This window comes from Strix aluco, chromosome 5, assembly GCF_031877795.1.
Source record: "Strix aluco isolate bStrAlu1 chromosome 5, bStrAlu1.hap1, whole genome shotgun sequence".
In the NCBI taxonomy this organism is placed as follows: Eukaryota; Metazoa; Chordata; class Aves; order Strigiformes; family Strigidae; genus Strix; species Strix aluco.
Window position 1 is genome coordinate 72,694,326 of NC_133935.1, and position 23,244 is coordinate 72,717,569.

The 23,244-nt window shown below is 37.8% G+C and overlaps 1 protein-coding gene across 2 annotated transcripts in view; it reads right to left on the reverse strand.

Moving 5' to 3' along the window:
- SLC2A13 (solute carrier family 2 member 13) overlaps positions 1–23,244 on the reverse strand; it is a 166,703-nt gene that overhangs the window by 71,425 nt on the left and 72,034 nt on the right. For both annotated transcript variants that reach the window (XM_074827760.1, XM_074827762.1), the window contains exon 4: positions 14,270–14,378. In XM_074827760.1, coding sequence (XP_074683861.1) covers positions 14,270–14,378 — 109 coding nt within the window. The remainder of the gene's footprint in view (positions 1–14,269; positions 14,379–23,244) is intronic.

The window sequence follows — 23,244 nt, forward strand, 5'->3', positions numbered from 1 at the left end:
GCAATATGAGCATTTGTTTAAATTATTTTCTAGCTAGTTTAAGTTGACAAATGTCATAAGTCAATAAATAGAGAGATCCAAATACCTGAGGAGATCTGATCAGTATCTTGTAGAGCCTGTGTTCCAGGTCTCAGTACAGTCAATCATATTTTTTTTCATATATATATATATATAGCTACAAGAAATCCTGTTTCTGTATCTGTTCAGAATTCTGGCAGTGCCTGAGTTAATTTGCCACAATGTGACAAGTATCATCAAAAAATTGTTTTCTGCTATAAAATATAAGCATTTAAAATAGGACTATATACCCTGGAAAACACAATGAGCTGAGCCTTGCTAATTTTACTTATTCAAAACTCTAATAAAGCATATAGATAGAAAAGACTACTGTAATGCATTAGATAGTTTTCAAACTATAAATGCTTTAACACAATGATTATTTGTCTACTATTATATGAAACAGAAAAGAAAGGAAAATTACCTGGAATGAGTGTATGTTTCCCTTAACAGCTGTCCTATTTCACTAATAAGTCACTCTCCATTCCTGCGTGCACCAGAAAAAACATCAGCCTGTATCCTGTCTTTTATTTCCACTGTAAACAAATGACATTATAGGCATATATCACAACCCGAAACAAACGTTTAAACTTGGTTCTCAAATATTAAGATGGTTGTTGAAAAATCTAAAATTTGTGGAACATGAAATTGAAAAAGTGCCACCACTAACAAGCATGATTTACACTTTTCAGTCTTGTAAGATCCCTTTTCTTCTGCTCCTGCATGCAAATGGGATGGACCTGCTGACTCAGCATAGTGCCAAGATTTCATTTAGTAGTTTGTGTCTCACTGTGGTATTAAATTGTGGTACAATGATGGTTCAGTTCCTTGTTCTCACACTGTTAAGTGCTCAGATGTAGGACAGAAAAAGGCTTTAAAAGGTTACATTCAAAACTTTGTTAAAAAGTAGCCAAATTTGTCCAAGTTTTACTGAGATCTTACATCATTCCTTACAGTTCTGGATGACAACATGCGTTTCAGTACTTTTTTCAGTACTTTTAACCTGCTTCCCTCTCTCACCAACATATAAGGGCAACAAGTATTTCTATAGTACACAGAAGGCTTTAGTTTTTGTCAATCTTTAACTGTTTTCAAGAACCAATTTCATTATTTTGGTATTAAATCTATGATTTAAAGACCTGAAGTTGAAAACATTAAGTTGCCACCTTACAAAGTTTAACAGCTTGTTTTTTCATCTCCTTCCCCAGTCTACAAACATACCATAGAAATACTATAACTGAGCAAGGAGGAACAGGGAGTAGAGTGGGATAATGAAGCTCAAACTGTCTTAACTGATTATTTTTATTGTGCTTTTGTTCCTCTCCCCTAACAGGGTTGTACCCCTTTCTTCTTAAAAAAAAAAAGCCTCTTCCGTTCATAATCCTGACCACAAAACTCAAGTTTAGTGAGAAAGGGCCCTTCAGCAAGCAGAAATTTGAATCAGCAGTCCAGTATTTCTCTGCTCTACTTTTTCCTTGTGACATGTAGAAAATAATTAGCTGCCTCCGCAAAACACGTTAAATTCTGCTGATAATGATGCAGTCTCACAATTTTTTTCTATTTCCAGGACGTCTGTAAAATGTGCTTTGCAAGAATGCAATATGCAAGTGACTATTAAAAGGAAGTAAAATATCAAAAAAGGATTTCACTCTTTCATGAAAAAGTTCCAAAAAATCACTCTCTGAATTATTACCTTCCACAGACTTACTAGCACTCTGGGGAAAAAAAACCCAACCACTGTAAACAGGCGAGTCCCCCCTCACCTGCAGGGGCTTCGACTCACCTCGCACCCCTCCAGCTCTGACACCTGATCTTGGAAGACACTCCAGGAAAGAGTCGACCCCTCCAAAGATGAGAAGACAAGTGCTGTTTAGTTTCCCCGTCCTGATATGTCACTCCCTCCCTGGACTCTCCCCATTACCACTCATTCTCCTCGCTGGCCTTCCTTCTCACTGCACTGAGGAATTAAGAGTCTCTTCAGTGATTTCTTATTTTCTTTCGATTTGGTGACCGTACTCCATATCACACCTTCTGTATGGGCTATTTTGACCACAGTAAACTGTTTGCAGACAGTTCACAATAACAAAGTCTTGATTAGCCTTTAGATGCCACCATGTTTTATTTATGATCCATTTCTGGACTATTATCATTTATGGCAAATCTTTGCATTGCACATAACCTCTCAACCTTTTTTTTGGTGTGTCTCAACCTCTGTGACACAAGGTATTTTGACTAGCCTGCATCAGCTTAACTCTTATTGACAGACTCCAAAGAATCCAATTTACAGAACCAGTTCTTATGCCCTTAAAGTAAAGGTGAATAAACAGATCTAAAGGGCATCATATCTCTTACTCTATGTTTGAATGGAATCTAATATATTTCACCGAAGTTGTTCATGTTGCTGTATCAGGCAGCATCTAACCAGGTGACCTTTTATACTTTAATTTTGTGTCTTTTCAAGATTGGTTACATTGTGAGCTTTGAATTATTTTACATTTATATATTCTTTGTTTTTCATCTAAGGAGGAGACACTTTCTTATTGCTAAGAATACAATTCATCATTTGAATAATACACGCCCTCTAGGTTTTCACAAGTGAGCAAACCAACGACACAAACAAATCCCTTAGCACTCTACCGTACCTTAAGGAAAAAAAAAAAATTGGTCACTGATTGGAATCTGGTTTCCTGATAGGTCTCAAAATCAAAAAATGGCTTTTGCTAGAAATAACAAAAATGTACAGTTCAATAAAATGATGCATATTAAACATTAACATCTGTGTAAAAAAGGAATTTTTACAAGATTATGAGAAAGGTAATAATACAAGAGAAACTGTTGAGACGAAAATGTGCTCCAGGAGCTCTCCAGACAAACAATACATTAAAACAAACAAACTAGTCAGTATTGTTATTTAGGGAACTTCCTCCAGCAATCATTCATGAATGATTTATAAACAACATCACTGCTCTGATTTCATTTCATTACTTGGCTTTACATATCAACAACATGAACAAGATGCATTTAACTGACTTAACAGCTACACCATGCATATACTAGATAGAAAGCAAAGACATTTTACTTCACATAATTGCTTTACCACAATTGTTAATAACCCAAGCCATATGCTTCAGCAAAGACTTTGCTCCCACCCATGCAGTTCACACGTTTCCTCCTGTATGGCCCTGCAGTGAAGTTAATACTGGATTTGTGACATAAGAGTTATTACCAAGGCAACAGATAGAAATCAAACAGTATTATGATTTCACTACAGGCAAAAGGGAGAGTAGAAGCCAAAAGCAAAAAAAATGGGAAAAATTTCTATTAAAGACACAAATCCTTCAGTAACATCAAAAGAAATGGTAGAAAATACTGGCTTGAACACATTTCTTCTTTAAATACTTTAAGTTTTCTTCAAAATGACAGTGCTTCTTTAAATATGCTTTCACAACCTGAAGAACTATAGCAACAGATTTTATCACTTACCATTAAAAAAAAAAAAATCACATTAAGGCAAAACAAACAAAAAAGTGCAATCAGCAGGACTGTTAGTTGCTTTTCAATGTTTTAATACAAATGTCTCAACATTCTGGCTGGTTTACCACTGAAGATTACGTTAATTTGTATGAAAAACTGAGGGTAAAAATTGTGCACACAGTCCCGACAGATCAGAATTCATTAAAACATGTTGCAAGTGAGAAGACAGATAGCAGGATTTCCTTTAAAATAACTTGGTATGTTAACTCCTACATGGTTCTTTGAACATGTTATAAAAACGAACATTAATATTTCCAAATGAAGATATTACAAGCCTTTATATTAGTAACATTCAACATAAAACTTAATAGTAATTTACTTCTGTGAAAGCATTACACTGAAAAATGCTGATTTATTAAAGACACTTGACTTTGGGTTTTGTTGGGTTTTTTAAATTGTTTTTTTTTTTTTTTAATTGAAGTGTCAGTTAATACTCAGAAGAATCCATTTTAATACTGGCAACATTTTAAAAATAATTAGCCAAACTGTCAGGCAGACCCTCTAGTAGACGGCTCCAGACTGTGGCTAATAATTTGCTGCTGTCACACCATGAGGTTTACTTTTACTCATGATATTCCATTCTTCATTATATATTCTTCTAGTCAATAACTCAAGACAGAATTCAAAAATGACAGGAATAAAGAAAAATATTTCATGTGGGAGTTCTTCAACTGATTGAGTTACAGGTCTGGGTTTGGGAAAAAAATAAACAAACAAACAACACAGAAACTCCACAACCAAACAGGTGTTCAGCACCAGAGAAATAAGCAAAAGACTGATATTTAAAGATTTATGAAATGGAGAAAACCCCACAGTGTTTCAAAACAGAATGAGAGCTCAGTGTGCCCATTACCATCTGTCACATCAGCACCCTGAACCTGCTTCTGCAATTTGAGAAGGTTTTTTTGTTGTTTATTTTTAAACCTATGGAAAATTATAATGCAAATAAGCATCCACCTCAATATCATTTGGTGTGTTTTGCAGTCTAGGATTTTGTAAGTTTGTCTAGGTTTTAGGGGGGATTGTTTGGTTTTGTTGTTTGGAGGTTTTTTAATAAAAAAATGGATAGATTATGGGAATTATCAGAAGAGAGGTGGGATGTAAAAGTTTAAATTAAAGGAAATCAGCCTTTTCTTTTAAACTTCTTTTAATCTTCTATTGTATGCCTAATTTCAACACCAAAACCCCCAAATATGTTATTTCTACTGCATTCTCTATTGTTGTAATAGTTTAAGCAATCAGAAATTATGAGTGTATTTCCTACTTCCCTTGAGACACTCCATCTAATATCTCTAAGCACTAAACTATGTTCTGATAATCATTCTAGATTTTACTTAATTTCATCCTGTCACTCCCATTATACAGCATCTTGAACTACTTCCCTGACCTTCCTGGTACTCAAACATTCAAAACTTTTCTATCTGAATTACCTATTCTTTGATCTCCAATGCTTAGGACAGGGATGTATCTGTAAAAGCCAACTTCCAGAAGTTCTGGCTAGTTAGATTGACAAATCAAGCAGCTTCTTAAACAAGATGAACATTTCACAGCTTTAATCTAGTTAACTCCACCATGATTTACTGGTCTGTTTTGCATCTTTTTTTTTTTTTCCTTTAAATGGCTAAAAGCTGTGATTTTCATTTTCTATTTCAAAAGGAATGAGAACACGAAATGTGTAGAGAACTGGCATTAGCAGTGAGAAGCCTCAGCCTGAGAGGGAACCTTGAAGTTTGGTTAACCCAAGTCCCAGATTTCTGTTTGTTTGTTTTGCAGTGAATTACAAATCTATACTTTTAAACTGGCTCAGATTAATTTCTGGCCATCACACAAGGTCAACACCACACGAAAAGAAAGATTCACTTTCTTTTTAATGCTATTTTTAAGTGGAAATTTAGCACAGTGTGCTTTTGGTGATAGCAACACTGATATGCAGGTGACTTGTTTTTAATACAGTATACTCTCTTGTATCCTAAACACCCCCTCACAATTATTCCAACTGATAAATTACAGCCTTTGGAGCAAAACCATTAAACCCTTAAGCTGCTCAGGGTGTTGTAGGCCATCTCCATCAAGCACACACAAGAATATTTAAGGAAAACATTTCACTCTTTAAACAAACCTTCTAAAGCACAGGAGTTGCCTTTAAAACACAGCAAATGATACATAAACTTGAGCAATGTTGTGACAGCCTTAAAAACATGTAAGTTTACTGAACTGCCTTCTCGTGCCTCAAGCACAAGTATATCCAGATCACTCAGTCTTGCAGTTTGCTGGCTAAATACAAAATCAAAATGAAGGCTAAGGCCTAACTACTCCTCATAGTTCTTGCACAGGTTTAGAGCTATTTAAGATGTCCAAGCAGTATGACCTGCTATTTTCTCTCCCCAACCCTCTCCATGACTAACTACCAATACTCACTACCACCCAACACCCTCTCATCTGGAAGGGCTAGGATTCGTACAGGTCATGTTAATTGATGACTGAAGCAGTCAGCAGCCTGTTTCCTCCCTGTGGAACAAAGAGTTAATTTTTTTTCTTAGACCTGCTGCAGTTTTCCTTAGCCAGCTAATGTTTTGTTTGCTTGTTTAGTTAGTTCTTGAATATAGCTACTGGCATCCTGTCATCAATACATTTATGTTTCACCACTTCCCAGCAGATTTACTAAGGCACACTCCCCTTACCAGGTAGTATTCCCTTCCCACACTGGTATTTTCTAATGACTAAGAAACAACATCATCAGTGCAGGGTCTGGAGAAACTGTGGTCAGACTCCCCCTTGACCTGCACTGAGGGGGAGGTGAAGGCAAACAGAAAGAGGGAATGGAATTGATTGACTCTGCCAACATGGCCATTTCCAAGCTGTGGTAAATACTGCCTATGGTTCCTGTAGCAAGCATTTGATGAAAGCTGTTTAACATAAACCGTTTCTTTCCAAACTAAAGTCCTGTACTTTGAACAACACTTTCATCTCCAAATCAGAGTCTGCCCTTGGTCAATGGTTCCTAAGCCACCACTTCTCTCTTCAGGCTGTGTGGTAATTTTCCAAACTTAAGTGGAGAGATTTCCACAAAGAAACTAACTGTTCAGTTCAGATCTGCCAATTTACTGGGGGGGGGGGGCGGGGATAAAAATCTATGTTCCAGGCCTTGGAAAACATAGCATAGGCTGGTCTCTATGGAAGAAACTAGTGTCCAATAAGGACAAGTTGCTGACTATCAGCTGCTTAGAGCTTTTTTTTTTTTTTTTTAAATACTCTATTTTATTTTTAATACACTCTTTAAAAGAAACAAGCTCAGCTGTGATAATAGTACACTGCCTGTTGAAAAATGGTTGCTGAACGTGCAAACCTTTCAAAATATCAGAGTTGGGGTTTCATTTTCCTTCAAGTACTATGAAACTGACACAGGCAGCTTCCATAAACTCTCATTTAGAATGTTTTATGCTGAGTAATATGAAATTGTTTAACTACAATTTGTTCCCCTCAAGAGCTGTTGTAAGTTAATCACATTATTTCTGTATAGCACATAAAACAGAGCCATTTAGTATAACAGGAGAGTCACCTCTCCTAGTGTGCTTGACTAGACTAGGCTTGTTTAGTTGTTTTTCCAAAAATATTTGAAGTCTATCTAAAAAACATCTGTATGCTATATAAGTCCAAAGATACATCAATTTTCTCCATTAAAGTATTTTACATTATGAGTTTGCATACAGTACTATATAAAGCATCTTGCAACATGAAGGAAGAATAATGTGGTAAAATGAAGGGTCACTTCTCAAAAAAAATGTTATTGGAAGAATTTATTAAAACCTAATAAAATATTTAATGGATTATTATCTGAAAAGCAAGTAAACGTGCAACATAGGGTTTCTTTTCGTTTTATTAAACATCTCCTAAAGCCTAAGGGGAAATGCAAAATTTAAGAGAAAGATATAAACTGGACAGTTTACTCACAAAATAAAATTTAAGGATGAAAACGTAATCAGGTAGCAGCCTTAGTGTTAGAGTCATCACAGAAAATTAGACTTGTCAATTACCAAGACTTCTCAGTTATCTTGACAACATTACAAAGTTCATGTCTGAAAAAACATTACCGTAATTGTCCCTCCCTCAGGCAGACTTAAAGCACAGTTGGGTCTGAGAGTATTCAAGAACAACTGAGGTGACAAGTTAATGGCCATGCAAAAATAAAGACTACATGGCAGTCTGCTTGGTAATCACTGTGGCCCAATTGCAATCTAAGTGGAGACTACAATAAAAGATACATTGCTCTTCAGTAACTGCTGTGAATCTTTGATGACATTTTAACATTGTTTAAGTTTTGGGGTTTGTTTTGGTTTGGGTTTTTAAATAAAGTATGCTATTTTCTGGATTTTGTTTTAAAATGCACAGCCAGAGAACATAATAGAAACATATACAACCTTAAAAATCAATGCTTCAATATAAACCACAAGAAAAATGTGAATCACTGTTACTTTTTGCCAGTAGAACTCTTGTTTACAGATCTCAACAACTATTTTCCAATATCAAAATCAACAGTCAATGTTGACTAGCAAAGTCTCATTTCAATGACCAACCTATTAATTATAAATCTCCCATAATATATAAATACATTAATTTATTAATTATAAATTTCTCCATGGTTGCTGATACTGAAGGAGTAGAGAAGGTTGTTACTACTTGTGCTGTAATTCACAAAACAAGGTATTTATTCAATGATTGTCAAAAAAAAGAAAGAAACATTTAAGAAACATTTATCTGCAGTCACTATCCTATGCTACCTATTCAGTATTTCATTTCAAAAAAGTTTAAAAACTGGAATTTAAAGGTAAGTTTCTCGGTCTTGACTTTCATCATCTCTCTGAGGGCTAAGTCACACATCGCTGTTGAGCAGAAGTACCAAGTGCTGCTCAGTCCTAAGGCCACAGAGAGGTGCATGCTGCCTCACGCTCGCTTCACTGAACAGAAGTGAAGGTTTACAGCTCCTCACCGGTTCCAGCTCTGCAACTGCTTCACAATAGACCTGGCGATTAAACCTGTCGGGAAATGTGCTTTAGTCCCATTAAACTGCTCTCTAGCCTTTATTAAACTCCAGAAGTATCCTGGCTTCTTTCCAGTCCCACTCCTGTTCTCTTTCATTCTCTCATTTACATTCAGTATGATACTCGTTCACTTTTCATGTTAATTGTTTTAATATTCTTAACTTATCTTCAAACCTTCAATTTCCACTTGTTACATAACCTCCTCTTGTCCTCTTTTGTCTTTTCCTTCTTTCTTTTATCCAGCTTTTTTTCCTCTCATTACTCTGAGCTTTTTTTCCTTCTCCATATAGTATTTTCCTCTACTCCCTAATTCTTGCCAGCTGGAAAAAGCTGCTTCTTTTTATCATCTTTTTTTTTGTTCTTTTTTTTTTTGCTTGCACAGATTAAAAAAGCAAGACTATTAGAGCTCAAAAGCATCTGTGTACCAAATCCAAACACCAATACATTTTACATGTGGATTCACTTAACTTTTAGGAGATGCAAGGATATCTTAACAATAAAAAAGCATTTTATTAACTATGAGTAACAGATCACATACACCAGCAAAAAACAAGCTTAATAAAAGCGCTGAAGGCCATAAGCTCTCCCTGTTGACACATTATACAACTTCTCCATTGCAGAAAGCTTTTCTAACACAATGTGAAAAGATAATGTCAAATTATGAAATTAGCATGCCATCAAGCTTAATGTTTCAACTGCAGAACAAAATATTTTGTTTGGCTTTCATCAAGTCCACTTAAAAGTTTTGTGAGAATAAGAATTATCAAGATGATACAGCTGTCTCTTCAATCTTACCTCAGATTTATAGCCTTGAGGGCACAGGCAGCCTTTGTGAACATCCATCAGCTTGCTCAAAACTACCAAGCCCCCAAAAGAGCAGCAGAAACTCCAGCACAGGCCACACTACCTACATGCAGTTCTGACAAGACAATACTGAACTCCCTCCAAGGCTAAACTACTGCTTAGTATTCAAGATAACTTAGGACTTTTTCCAAAAGTTTTCTTCCCCATGTTTTTTTTTTTTTATTGCAATGAAGCTGCACAGTACCAGAAATGTTTTCAGAAGTGCTAGTCCTGCAGGAATGGGAGCACATAGCTAAAACATCCATGTACTCTTATTGATGTTTTTCACCAAAGAATCTGAAATAGTCAAATCCTTCAAGACCCCTCTTCCTGCCATTCCTCAAAAAAGGAATTTATTCCTTTTTTTAGTACTTTTTTTTTTATTTTTTAAAGAAGAGACTGATGAGAAAAAATTAGCTTTAAGTTTTACCTTAAAATGGTAAGATGAGAAAATACCAGAATGATAAGAAACTGAAAAGTTAAACCATATCAGACCTGCTTGCACCCATGTGAGACACACTTGTCTAAAATTGTATGACTTTATCTTTTACAGGTCAGTTAAGCTGGCAAAAGCCATGACAAAAAAGAAACATTTTTTCTACTTCAGGCACTCTGTCAAACAGCAGTAGTACCCTTGTTCTTGGGGAAAAAAAGAATCAAAGCAATAGGTCACAAAGCTTTATTCTTTTACTAACTAAATTTATCATGCTAGAACTTGTTCCTGTAAGAGTCACAATCTCTTTAGCCTATTTTTACATTTTGCTTCTCTTTTAGATCCACCCCCTCAGTGCAGAGGTTGCTCCACATGCCGTTCTCACCAGTTCAATAACATCCTGTTTGTGATGAGAGTTTCTGGTTCCTCACGGATGGATGTTATGCATATACATGGCTGATTCAAACACAATATGAAACTATTTCTGTGCAAAAACTAGACCAGTTTATTACATGATGAGATGGACAAAGCACAGACCACAACAATTCTTACAAAAGTTCTTCCAGCTTTCCTCTCCCCAACCTCAAGAGAAATCCAACACCACATGTACTTTGTTGCTCTCACTGGTTTCACTACTGATATGCAATTTTAAACCAGAAAATACAGAACAGGCTTCTGAGCTCTTAAGCTTGGAAGCTCTAGATTTTTTGCTGTTGTCTCCATGTGTTTCTTGTATGTATTTTTCTGCTTTTTAGGATCTCTTCTACTACACTCACTGATTATTTTCAGACCCCGGCAAAATTCCTCTATATACTTCCAACACCCATATTTTTTGATTCAAACTTCTGTTTTCTTAAATTGAGTTTCTTAAAAACTCAATAAAACATATACAAATTGGGGAAGTATTAAATCACTCTACAACTGTTTTCTTCCTTACATTTTCATTTCACTTTCCTGCTTTGTGATTTTATTATGTTGGGTTTATTTTAAATGAGTTTTTCAGACACACACAAGCTCACTCCTATGGCCTCACTTTCTCACAGCAAAATACAATATTTAACAAATTCTTTTATATCAGAGATAGTGGAAAGCCTCAAACCAGAAGATCAGAACAAGTGGATGATGCCATCTTAAGTTAACTGGTCACAGTGTAGAAGAGTCCCATAGAAATACATAAGGAGAAATGGGGCAAGCAGGGACTAAATTCTCTGCCAGGGAAAGCCAGGCAACAGCAAGTTGGGGTCATCAGCCTCTTCTACTACAGCCTAGAATGGGGTATACCAAGAAAAGAGTATTCACAGCAGCACCGAAGTTACACTTAACACCAAACATCAAAACACTTTTTTGTGACTGTTTTTGGTAAATGAGTTTGCAAAACCACTGAAGGAATTCCACACAATCCTACAACCTCCAACCATAACCAATGCCCATTCCCAGAATGACACAACTAAACATTATGGAGAGGAAAATAGTGCTTAGAGAGTTAATACAATCTGACAGTTCCTTGAGGTACCATTTAATTACTGCATTAAAAATCAATCACCAATTCCAATGTAAGCAAACCATCAATAGCTGCTTAATTATATTTGAAAAATGTCCTTTCATAGGAGAATGCTTGTCTTGCATACCCGATAACTAAAAATTTAGTTATACTGGATTATAAAAAAAAATACTGGATATTGCAAATGGTTTACAAGCCAGTTCTTTAACAACAGTGCCTTCATGTGTTTATTATAGGCATTTTCTTATTTTAAAGCTAAGATGAACTATGTTTTCTAGTTGTAATTCTGTCCTCCTACACATCCACAAGCAAATTAGGTCAATTCCAAACTATTTGTAAAACCTCCTACATAGAAAGGAGTTTGAGATTTTAAAACATATGAAGTTTAAAATAAACAAAGTCATCCTACCAGTGTCATAAACCTTGTGAACCATCAATTTTTCGTTCTAGCCTAATAAGGCATCCTGAAGTAGTAAGAACCAAAAACTGAGAATGACTGTCCTTGGCCAGAGGTTGCATCAACATCGTGTTTAATAACATTTTAATAATGTTTATTATGTAAGTTTCCCTAATTAACTTCTAAACTTACTTCTGCATTTGGCATCTGTAACATCCTGTGGCAATGAGTTCCACTATGTAATTATGTGTTGCATGAAAAAATGTTTATTTTAAACCTACTGCTGTGTAAGAGCTAGGAGTCATCAAAACTCTGTTATAAGAAATGATGAATAATCATGCTCTCCCCATCTTCTCCATAACATTAGTGGCTTTATAAGCCTCTTGCGTTGCTTCTGAACTCACTTCCTTTTCAAGCTGCATAGTCCTAACCATCCTGTTCAAGGCATCTCTTTCCCCATATATAAACCAGGTTATATAAGGAAGGACAACTGCAATTGTTTGTATTAGTCCAGATCAGTCACGGATGTCATCATGATGTTTGTATAGATCTATAATGCAACTTCAAGACGTCTTTTTTGAGTAGTAACAATTTAGACTGCCATGCACGTTAGTTAGCCATACTGTATAATATTGCATAGTTAATGAACTTGCCATTTTATTAATTTGTTATCTTGTATTATCTTCCCACAACTGTTCATGTTCAGAGATTTGGGAGTCCATATCATGAATGGTGTATGAGTACAAGCTGTTATTTTGCTCTTTAGCCCCTTTCACATACTTATTAAAGCAGCAAAGATCTCCACATAGATCCCTGTAGGAGTGTACTCTTGGCTTGTGATAACTGATCTTTTATTCTTATCCTTTTTTTTTTTTCCTATCTTAAAAAGTTATTAACCTGAGAGGGCTTCTCTCTTCTGACCATCTGGTTTCTTCAAGAAACTTTGGCAGCAGATGTCATGGACTAGGATGGTTAGTTCATACGGGATATATAGTTCTAACATGTCCATGAACTCACATCCAACCAATTTGCAAGCTATAATCTGTCTACAACAGTCATGTTGGCTCTTCTTTGTTATTTTATATTCTCCATGTACATGTTCATTTTTCATATTTATAAACACACATCTTCTCACTTGATTATATGACAGTTTTAATTAATTTTGATACGGACAGAAATAAAACTTTCTGGGCTGTAGCTTCATGCATATTATGCTACATTTCCAAATTCAGTGATTATGTATTCAGATTACCCCAGACCTGTTGGGTGTACCCTGATTAGTCTAGGCAATCTGTTATTATTCATTTTAATCAGTCTATTCTAAGAGTTCTTCCCCTGAATTGAATTGAATTTGAAACAGACCATCTGAGACATCTTAAGTAAGCTCCAGTGCAGGAAGCTTCACATACCCTCTATAATTAACACAAAAGCAGAAAGAGTCTTGTAAGATTTGCTGCTAAAGATTTATCTTCTGTTGGTGTTCTCATAACATCTTGATCCTTACTGGGCCTGAAGACGATTAGGTCTCTTGCTTCTGATGTGCCTGAAGAATTTCTGAAAGCTCTTTCTGTGCCTGTCTTCTGGTTTTCACACATAACTTACCAGTTTTGCATCCAAATGCTTTCCACATTTGATTACAATTTCTACTTTATAAAGTCTCTCTCTACCTGTTATAGATTTCCCTCCATTGCAGTTTAACAATACTGAGTTTGCATTTTTTCCCCCTTGTGATAGATGGCAGATATTTACTCTAAAATTTAATATGGTAGCTCTCAATACCGCTAAAAGCTTTATCCTTTTAGCTCTTCCTTTTAACAATTTCTTAACCAGCTTGCTCCCTTGGGTGTAGTTCTCTCTGTAAGATGTTACTGCAATATATTTTTCACTTGCTCTTAAAACAATATGGAAATTGTATTGTATGGTTACTCTTGTAGGGTAGCTCAACAGTAATTTCATCTTAAACTAGATCTTGCACACTGCACATTTGTCAAGAGTTACTCCTCTTGTGAGCTGGCATCAGAAAACCCAATATATTGTTTTTCACTTCTACATTTACTGAGTCTTCATACATGTAACAGAACCATGTAATAACAGGAAATGCTTCTTCCCTCAGCATCTTACCTCCTTTAGCACTTCACAGTAATTTTCCATCCCATTTACATGGTCAGCAGTCTAACCCTCACCGTACTTTGATCTATTTGCACACAAATTCAAACCATAAGTGTACTTTCTTGTCTAGACATACATAGCTTTGATCATAAACCCTAACATATAATAACGCATCTCCCAGAGTACAGTTCACATTCTCATCTCTATATAAACATTTGCCCTTATACTAACATACTCTTGTACCAATTTTCTGAGACACCAAATATGTCAATATCTGGATTTCAAACCAGGTCTGCTACTGGTCTAACTGTCTTTTTCTTACACTTTATAAAGAGAAGCAAGCAGTAAATACATACATGACGGTGTTAATCCCTGACAGTTGTTGAAACATCTGCAGACCACAACCCACAATTAAGGCTCTTCGAGTTGGAGGGTATGTTAGCATTCTGCAGATCACAGGTCCAGCTTAAAAAAAAAAAAACAAAACAACAAAAGAATACGTAATAGTTCTTAAGTGATCGCTATCAAGACAATGTTCCCAGGCATAACAGGCTTTGCACCTTACTTTCAAACAAACTTGGATTATTTCAATTATTTGTGAACAACTTGATCATTTCAGTTGGTTTTCTGCATGGTATTACAAAGATGATTTTCAGGAAGCCCAGGCAAAAAAGGAAACCATTTTTGTACACAGTGTATACTACTGATGGCAAATGTACAGCTCTCCTATATCATACTAACAGATTGCACATCTACTGCAACTGAATGTACTCAGTGTTATCACAAAATATCATTGTTTCCTTTCTAAAAGCTGCCACTGTTACTGAGTGGTTTTATCAGAAATGCCATTACTCACCGCTCAGATCTGGATCTTGCAGATAAAGCATTCTCCCTAGTCCCCCAAAGACCCAGTTTCCACAAACCAGTTGCAAGTATGGGTATTTTGAAGGTATGGGATAGATCTATTCTGCACAGCTGTAAGGCCAGCAGAGGAGGCATAAATTAATTAATTTTTGTCCATACCTCTGGTTGCAATGGATGAGATTGCATTCAAAAAGTAGAAAAGAGTTTCTCAGTAAAAACAAAAAATTTCTGGCAAACAGAGAAGTTTTTTAAATTTTCAAAGTATCCTATTAAAAAAAAAAGTAATACAGAAAGCTATATGATATCAGGTAAAAATTTAAAATACTTGACTCCATTATTTACTTGGATTTCTTTGTGTCCAGAGTGGTGTTTAGGGCAGAACATAGTCTGGGGAAGAATTCTATGTTTTAAACATCTTATCACATCTGGTATACCCACTCAGAACAACTAATATAGATCACGATATGTGTGAGTCAAAATAGTTGCCATAAAAAAGGGAGGTGAAGAGGACCTACATTTTTACATTTTCAAAGTCTTCCCTGAACATACAGAAAACATTAAATGTATTTGATTCAGTATAAAAACCTATATGGGTCTGTTAGTGAAGAACGATTTACATGCAAAGAGTTTCAGCTTCAGAAAGCTGACAATCTGTGAACAGTTTCAAGAGTGGAACTCAAGAAGGCAGTTTAGAGAACATTTTCTTCATTGAAAGATAATCAGACCTGCCTAACAAAAACTTATTTTCACTAAAAAAAAATATGGTATTTCTAATTCACATTTCATTGGTATCATCACTTAACCTTGCTTCTTTTATTATTAATGTAATGTAGTCTGACAAATTTTCCAGCTGGTTTCCAAGTAACATTAACATTCAGACAGTACACAGTCCCACCTGTCCTGCCATATAGTCACATCACTACCTTCAAAATGTCTCTGACTAAAATCAACTGACAGATAAATAGAATCAATCTATGTATCTGGCAAAATATTCTCAAGCAAGGCACAAGACATCATCGAGTAGACAAGCATATCAAAGGCTTCAGTAGTTAAAGTGGCATTTCCTCGGTGGAAAAACAACAAAACCAGCACTTGCTGCTAGCTAGGAGCACTCTGATGCTCAGATATACTCCTGGATTTGTCGTTGACTCCAAGTTTCACAAAGACAAAAGGATTTACTAACAAATGCAACTATGAACCTTAATTCAGAAATAACAGCCCTCGGGTTTTCATACTCAGTATCACAGAATCATCTAGGTTGGAAAAGACCTTGAAGATCATCCAAGTCCATTAACCTAACAGGCAGCTCTCCAGCCACTCCTCCCCAAGTCCATTAACCTAACACTGACAGTTCCCAACTACACCATATCCCTCAGCGCTATGTCAACCCAACTCTTAAACACCTCCAGGGATGGGGACTCCACCACCTCCCTGGGCAGCCCATTCCAACACCTAACAACCCGTTCTGTAAAGAAATGCTTCCTAATATCCAGTCTAAACCTTCCCTGGCGCAACTTGAGGTCATTACCTCTTGTCCTATCGCTTGTTACTTGGTTCAAGAGACTCATCCCCAGCTCTCTGCAACCTCCTTTCAGGCAGTTGTAGAGGGTGATGAGGTCTCCCCTCAGCCTCCTCTTCTCCAGACTAAACAACCCCAGTTCCCTCAGCCGCTCCTCGTACGACATGTGCTCCAGACCCTTCACCAATTTCGTTGCCCTTCTCTGGACACGCTCGAGTAATTCAATGTCCTTTTTGTAGTGAGGGGCCCAAAACTGAACACAGTAATCGAGGTGCGGCCTCACCAGTGCCGAGTCCAGGGGTAAGATCCCTTCCCTGTCCCTGCTGGCCACGCTATTTCTGATACAAGCCAGGATACCATTGGCCTTCTTGGCCACCTGGGCACACTGCTGGCTCATGTTCAGCCGGCTGTCAGTCAACACCCCCAGGTCCCTCTCTGACTGGCAGCTCTCCAGCCACTCCTTCCCAAGCCTGTAGCGCTGCTGGGGGTTGTTGTGGCCCAAGTGCAGCACCCGGCAGTTGGCCTTATTGAAACTCCTACAGTTGGCCTTAGCCCATCGCTCCAGCCTGTCCAGATCTCCCTGCAGAGCCTCCCTACCCTCGAGCAGATCAACACTCCCACCCAACTTGGTGTCATCTGCAAACTTACTGAGGGTGCACTTGATCCCCTCATCTAGATCATCAATAAAGATGTTGAACAGGAGTGGCCCCAAAACCGAGCCCTGGGGGACACCACTCGTGACCGGCCGCCAACCGGATTTAACTCCCTTCACCACAACTCTCTGGGTCCAGCCATCCAACCAGTTTTTTACTCAACAAAGTGTGTGCCCATCCAAGCCATAAGCAGCCAGTTTCGCCAGGAGAATGCTGTGGGAAACGGTGTCAAAGGCCTTTTTAAAGTCAAGGTAAACAACATCCACAGCCTTTCCCTCATCCAATAACCGGGTTGCCCTGTTGTAGAAGGAGATCAGGTTTGTCAAGCAGGACCTGCCTTTCATAAACCCATGCTGACTGGGCCTGATCATCTGGTTGTCCCGCACGTGTTGTGTGATGGTACTCAGTATGAGCTGCTCCATCAACTTCCCAGGCACCAAAGTCAAGCTGACAGGCCTGTAATTTCCTGGATCATCCTTCTGACCCTTCTTATATATGGGTATCACACTGACCAATTTCCAATCTGTCGGGACCTCCCCGGTCAGCCAGGACTGCTGGTAAATGATGGAAAGTGGCTTGGTGAGCACCCCAGCCAGCTCCTTCAGCACCCTTGGGTGTATCCCATCTGGTCCCATAGACTTGTGTATGTCTATGTGATGCAGTAGGTCACTGACTACCTCCTCCTGGAATGCAGGGGGGGTCATTCTCCCAGTCTCTGTCTTCTGGCTGAGGAGGCTGGATTCCCTCAGTACAACTAGTCTTGTTATTAAAGACTGAGGCAAAGAAGGCATCAAGCACCTTAACCTTTTCCTCATCACTTGTTACGACGTTTCCTCCTGTGTCTAGCAGGGGATGGAGGCTCTCTCTGGTCTTTCTTTTGCTGCTCACAAACTTATATAAACCTTTCTTGTTGTCCTTGATTGCTGAAGCCAGATTAATTTCTAGTTGGGCTTTAGACCTCCTGATTTTCACCCTGCATAGCCTCACAGCATCTTTGTAATCATTGTGAGCGGCTAGCCCCTTCTTCCAAAAGCGGTAAACTCTCCTTTTCTCCCTGAGTTGCAGCCAAAGCTCCCTGTTCAGCCAGGGTGGTCTTCTCTGTCACCAGCTTCTCTTACAGCACCTGGGGACAGCCTGCTCCTGAGCCATTAACACTTCCTTCTTAAAGAGTGCCCAGCCTTCCTGGACCCCTATACCCTTCAGGACCGTCTCCCAAGGGATCCTGTCAAGCAGGTGCCCAAACAAGACAAAGTCAGCCCTTTGGAAGTCCAGGATGGCAGTTCTGCTGCCCCCTCTCCTGGCCTTTCTCAGAATAGAGAACTCTATTATTTCATGATTGCTGTGCCCTAGTTGGCCTCTAACCGCCACATCATCCACCAGTCCTTCTCTGTTCACAAAGAGGAGGTCCAGCAGGGCACTTTCTCTGGTCAGTTCACTCACCAGCTGCGTCAGGACGTTATCTGCCACACATTGCAGGAATCTCTGGGACTGATCCCACTCTGCTGTGTTGTTTTTCCAGCAGATGTCTGGGAAGTTAAAGTCTCCCACAAGAACAAGAGCAAGCAATCGTGAGATTTCACCTAAATGCCTATAGAATATTTCATCCACCTCTCTGTCCTGGTTGGGTGGCCTATAATAGACTCCTACTATGACATCTGCCCTCTTGGCCTTTCCCCTAATTCTAATGCAAAGACACTTCACCCTGTCTTCACTATACTTGTGCTCAAAGCAATCATAACAGTCCCTAACATACAGCGGCACCCCGCCACCTCTCCTTCCTTGTCTATCCCTCCCTCCTAAAGAGCTTGTAGCCATCAATTGGTTCACTCCAGTCATGGGAGACATCCCACCATGTTTCTGTTATAGCCACTACATCATAATTTTCCTGTTGCATCATGGCTTCAAGCTCCTCCTGTTTGTTACCCATGCTGTGTGCATTGGTATACATGCACTTCAGATGGGCTGGTGTTTTGCCCCTTTCCCCCTTCAAATCTAGCTTAAAGCTCTGTCAATGAGACCAGCTAACTCCTGCCCCAAGATCCTCTTCCCCCTCTGGGACAGGTGCATCCCATCTAATACCAAAAGGTCTGGCGTCCTGTACACTAACCCATGATTGAAAAATCCAAAGCCCTGATGGTAGCACCAGTCTTGGAGCCACAAGTTCATCTGTTGAGTTCTCCTGTATTCTTCATCCATCTCCCCAACTGAAGGGATGGAGGAGAACACAATTTGTGCTCCCGACCCCTTAATCAGTTTCCTGAAGGACCTGAAATCTCTCTTCATTGCTTCGCATCTGCATCACATCTGAGCACAGAGGCTTTGGGCTTAAAAACCTCTATCTGGCAACTCATTCTGCAGCATCTCTCATGAACCCAGGCTGCTGAATGCCTATGAGATCTTCTGTTTTTCATAAACTTCCTACAAAGTCCTTAATGGAGTTCAAAATCCACCTTTATCTTCAAAGGACCTTACAGCCAACCTAAATCTTGAAGTCCACCATCAACGACTACGCCCATCGAATGAGCTGGAACTTTAGAGCAGGGGCTGTTAGGAAAGGAGGCAGAAATGTCTTAAGGAACTGATGCAAGGTTTTCAACAATTCCTGATCCACTCAGCTATTTGATGAAAGTTATATAAAACTCTATTCACAATACAGCATTGTACAAAACAATTGGAAAGAAGGCATTAAAATGAATAGCTAGAAATTAAAGCAGCTGTTCTCAGACAATGGCTTGCAACTCAGAGGGAGTCATGAACTCTCAAAACTTCATCACACAAATCAGTTTGTATGCCTGAAGTGGAGCCCTGCAGAAATTTTAAGACCATGTAGTAAAGTTTAGACCTTTACTTTAGAACTTTAGACCTTTAGAGCATCCAGTCAGTTAAATTCAGTAAGAACTTGGAATTTTTCAGACTTCTGATTAATTGTATCAGAAAAATGATGCTAAAAATCATCATAGTGGTTCAAGTCAGAGATTTGAAAGTTTCACTCCAAATCTGTACCATGGCAACTGCACATATCAATAAGCATACACAAAATTAAAGGATTTTCTTTTATAAAATTCACAGCCTTCAGGTTTACAAACCAATAAACACAATGAAATAAATAAAAGAAATCATTAATCTCTATATTAAAGAAGCCTTACAAATGGCACTAAAAACCACAAAGGACTTTGACTGCAAGGTGGCTGCTTTTAAAACAGAAAATGAGTGTGAAACTTTTTATTAAAATTATATAGCCCTAAAACTAACTATACTATTTTTGCATTTTCCTATCATCAATCCTGTCATCCATCTTCTGTTGACTTCATATATTACAGCCTTCTTAAACAACTCTAGGCAAAACAAGGTTGCTAACAACAGAGAATGGATCTAAGCTAAAAAATGAATAAAGTTTTCAGGACTAAATACATTCTTCTTCTGAAAATAAGTCTTCTGAAAACTGAAATTGTACTTCAGGAGTTTCTGATAACCATTAAATCTGCTGTTATTACAACAGATTAAAATAACACGAAACAATAATATCATTGTCTTTAAAAAAATGGAGCAACTTAATTGCTCACAGAGCTAGAGGGAAATGAATTATGCAAAAATATATCACAAAAAGAAATTTGACAATTTTTAAAATGGAAAAAAATAGATATTTGTCTCCAAAAGCCAATATTTGTTTATGATACTTCTGCCTTAATTGTTGTTGCTTTGTCTTCAGCTAGGAGATTTAGAAACATTCCTGCATTTGAATCATTTCATTTGAAATTGAGAAAACACCGAGATGTTTGTTTTCCTTCTTCTAATCTATGAATAAAAATGAAGTCAAAAGGATGAAACCTCGTAATGTCATGATTAATTTAATGAGACTAGATTTGGTTGGACTTTGTGATGTGGTTTCAGATAATTACTTTATCCAAAGTAAATTTCCTTAATGCGTATGTTTACAAGGGTTCAAAATATGCTACAGTAAAGGGCAGCTGAAGCTTTCTCTAGTGAGAGTGCAACATGGCAGCAACAGATAAAGAGCAACGCAAATATAAGGATACTGCTGTTGCGGAAGGTGACATTACACGAAGTGGTGATAAATGAAGGGGATTGCTGTGGTCTAACTAGACTTTTCTTAGCCTGGTCTAAACTGTCTACCTAACTAGACATTCATCCTTATAAGCAAAAGGCAACATTCATCCTAATAAGCAAAAGGAAGTTTGGCTTCACATGCAAAAAAACCGTATTAGTTTACACTGAACTAAACAGGAGGAGCTGTTCTTGTCAAATCATTACTGCTGGAAAGCAAGTGATGCTTTCCAAACATTACATTTTATGAGTCGTTATCTGAAACTTTTAACGTCAGCTTCCTGTATTTTAGCTGTTATTCTTGTTACTAGTCATAACCTACAAGTAAGTTAGGTTTAGAAACTGTGAATCACTGGGTAAGGCCTTTTGATCTTCCTTTGTAGGTAAAACAGATTGTATGGTGATCCTAGGAGCTTGGGTGTGATCCACTGCCAACTAAAAGATATAGATACCTTTCAAAAGCGACAAAGAAAACAAACCCTAGTTCTAAAAGGAGTTTAAATAATAAAATCTAAAAAGCAGAAGAATGGGTATCAATGATGACTTAGCATCTTCTTCTGAAAATGTACTGCATACACTTCCAGGGAAATAAAAATATTGTAGGTGGACGTAAAGCCAACCTAAAGATCACCCAGCAAATGCAGGCAAACATCTGAAGCCTGGAAACCTTGTGATCCTCCATCCCTCAAATTATTAGTACAATACCTGGCAAAATTTCACAGCCAGGAAACGATGGGTAGAGATCAGGCTCTGCCAAAGTCATTTTCAGGTTCAAACATTCTTGTGCCAGCTAATCTAGGTAACAGCTTGTAGCAACAGCTTAAAACTATGTAGGGCTCCTGCCAGCATTTTGTGCTGTTGCTGCAGAGGATTGTTTCCAAAAAGGCAGGCTTAGCCAAGCAACAACACAGTCACTCATCGGATTAGCATCAATTAAACTCAACCTTCAGATTATTTTCTCGGACCCGGTCTTGTACTAATGCCAGCCAATACCCTCTCTTCCATCCAGATAAATCTTCAAAGAAGTGGTCTACAGTTAGAAATGGGACCAAAAAAAAAAAAAAAAAAAAAGAAACTTCAGGCTGGTGATCTGGATAACAAAAGACAGACACAGGAACCATTTCTGTTTTGTCTTTCCTTACAAAATGACAGCTTCCAGTCCAGCTTTCTCTGTATCATCTGTAGAACATTCCTCCACCTAAGACTTCTCCTCTAAAGCACTTAGAGCTAGCTATTATTTTCTGCATATGGATGATATACTAAAGCAAACACCCTTTCCCTCTCCTAGCCTACTACATAATTATTTTCTGAAAGTATCAACTTCATTAATGTTTCCTTTCTGTAATATTTACCAAGTCACAGGAAAATAGAAGCATATTTAAGATCAAAACTGCATTATTTATCCTGAGAAGATATAAAACAATTTTACCGAAGTACCAAGTTCTTCCCCACTGTCTCACAATGTTTCCAATAACATTGGAAGAATCACTCCCAGCACTAGAGGAAACTTCCTACCTCGATTAGTTCTCTAATCCTTTGAGAAAGCCCAAAAGGTTGCTTGCTTGAGTCTTTTTTTTTTTTTTTAACTGCATAACCCCCCATCAGCCAAGAATGAGAAGAGACTGGCAGCTTGCCTAATAACCAAGTCTTAGTATTTTTCAGTTTTCCACAGCAAATATATCCAATGGTATAACAAGACAGTCTGCTCTAAAAGAAAATAAAAGCTAATTAGACATAACCACTTTGGTTCTAGAGAATTAAGTAGTGCAAGGAGTTTTTCCACGCCTAGATGAACTAAAAGAGGTTTTCTGTTTGCTCAGAAAACCTAGATTTCGAATAAATGTTCCCTCCAAATGATCTTTTTAATCCGCACATTGAGAACAGAAACACTAAGAATAAAGACTTTTTTTGTTGTTGTTTTGACAGCAAGTTGAGTTGGTCTTTTGGGAAGCCTGAAAACAAAGCAATTTTCTTTTATCTGTAAAAGAAAAAAAATATCTTTCCCTTGATACCACATTTTTTGATATAAAGCTTTGGTGACGGAAAATCTGTATGACTGAGTACTTGCACAAAGGCAGCAGCAGTTAAGAATACCTTTGAACAGGACAAGAAGTAGTGGCAAGTAGGGAAGCAAGTGCATTTTGGCTCTGTATGACATGTTCTTTATAGAGAACAGAAACTACTGTAATGAAGTCCTTTAAAACTGGAGGAACCATGACAAAACAGATAA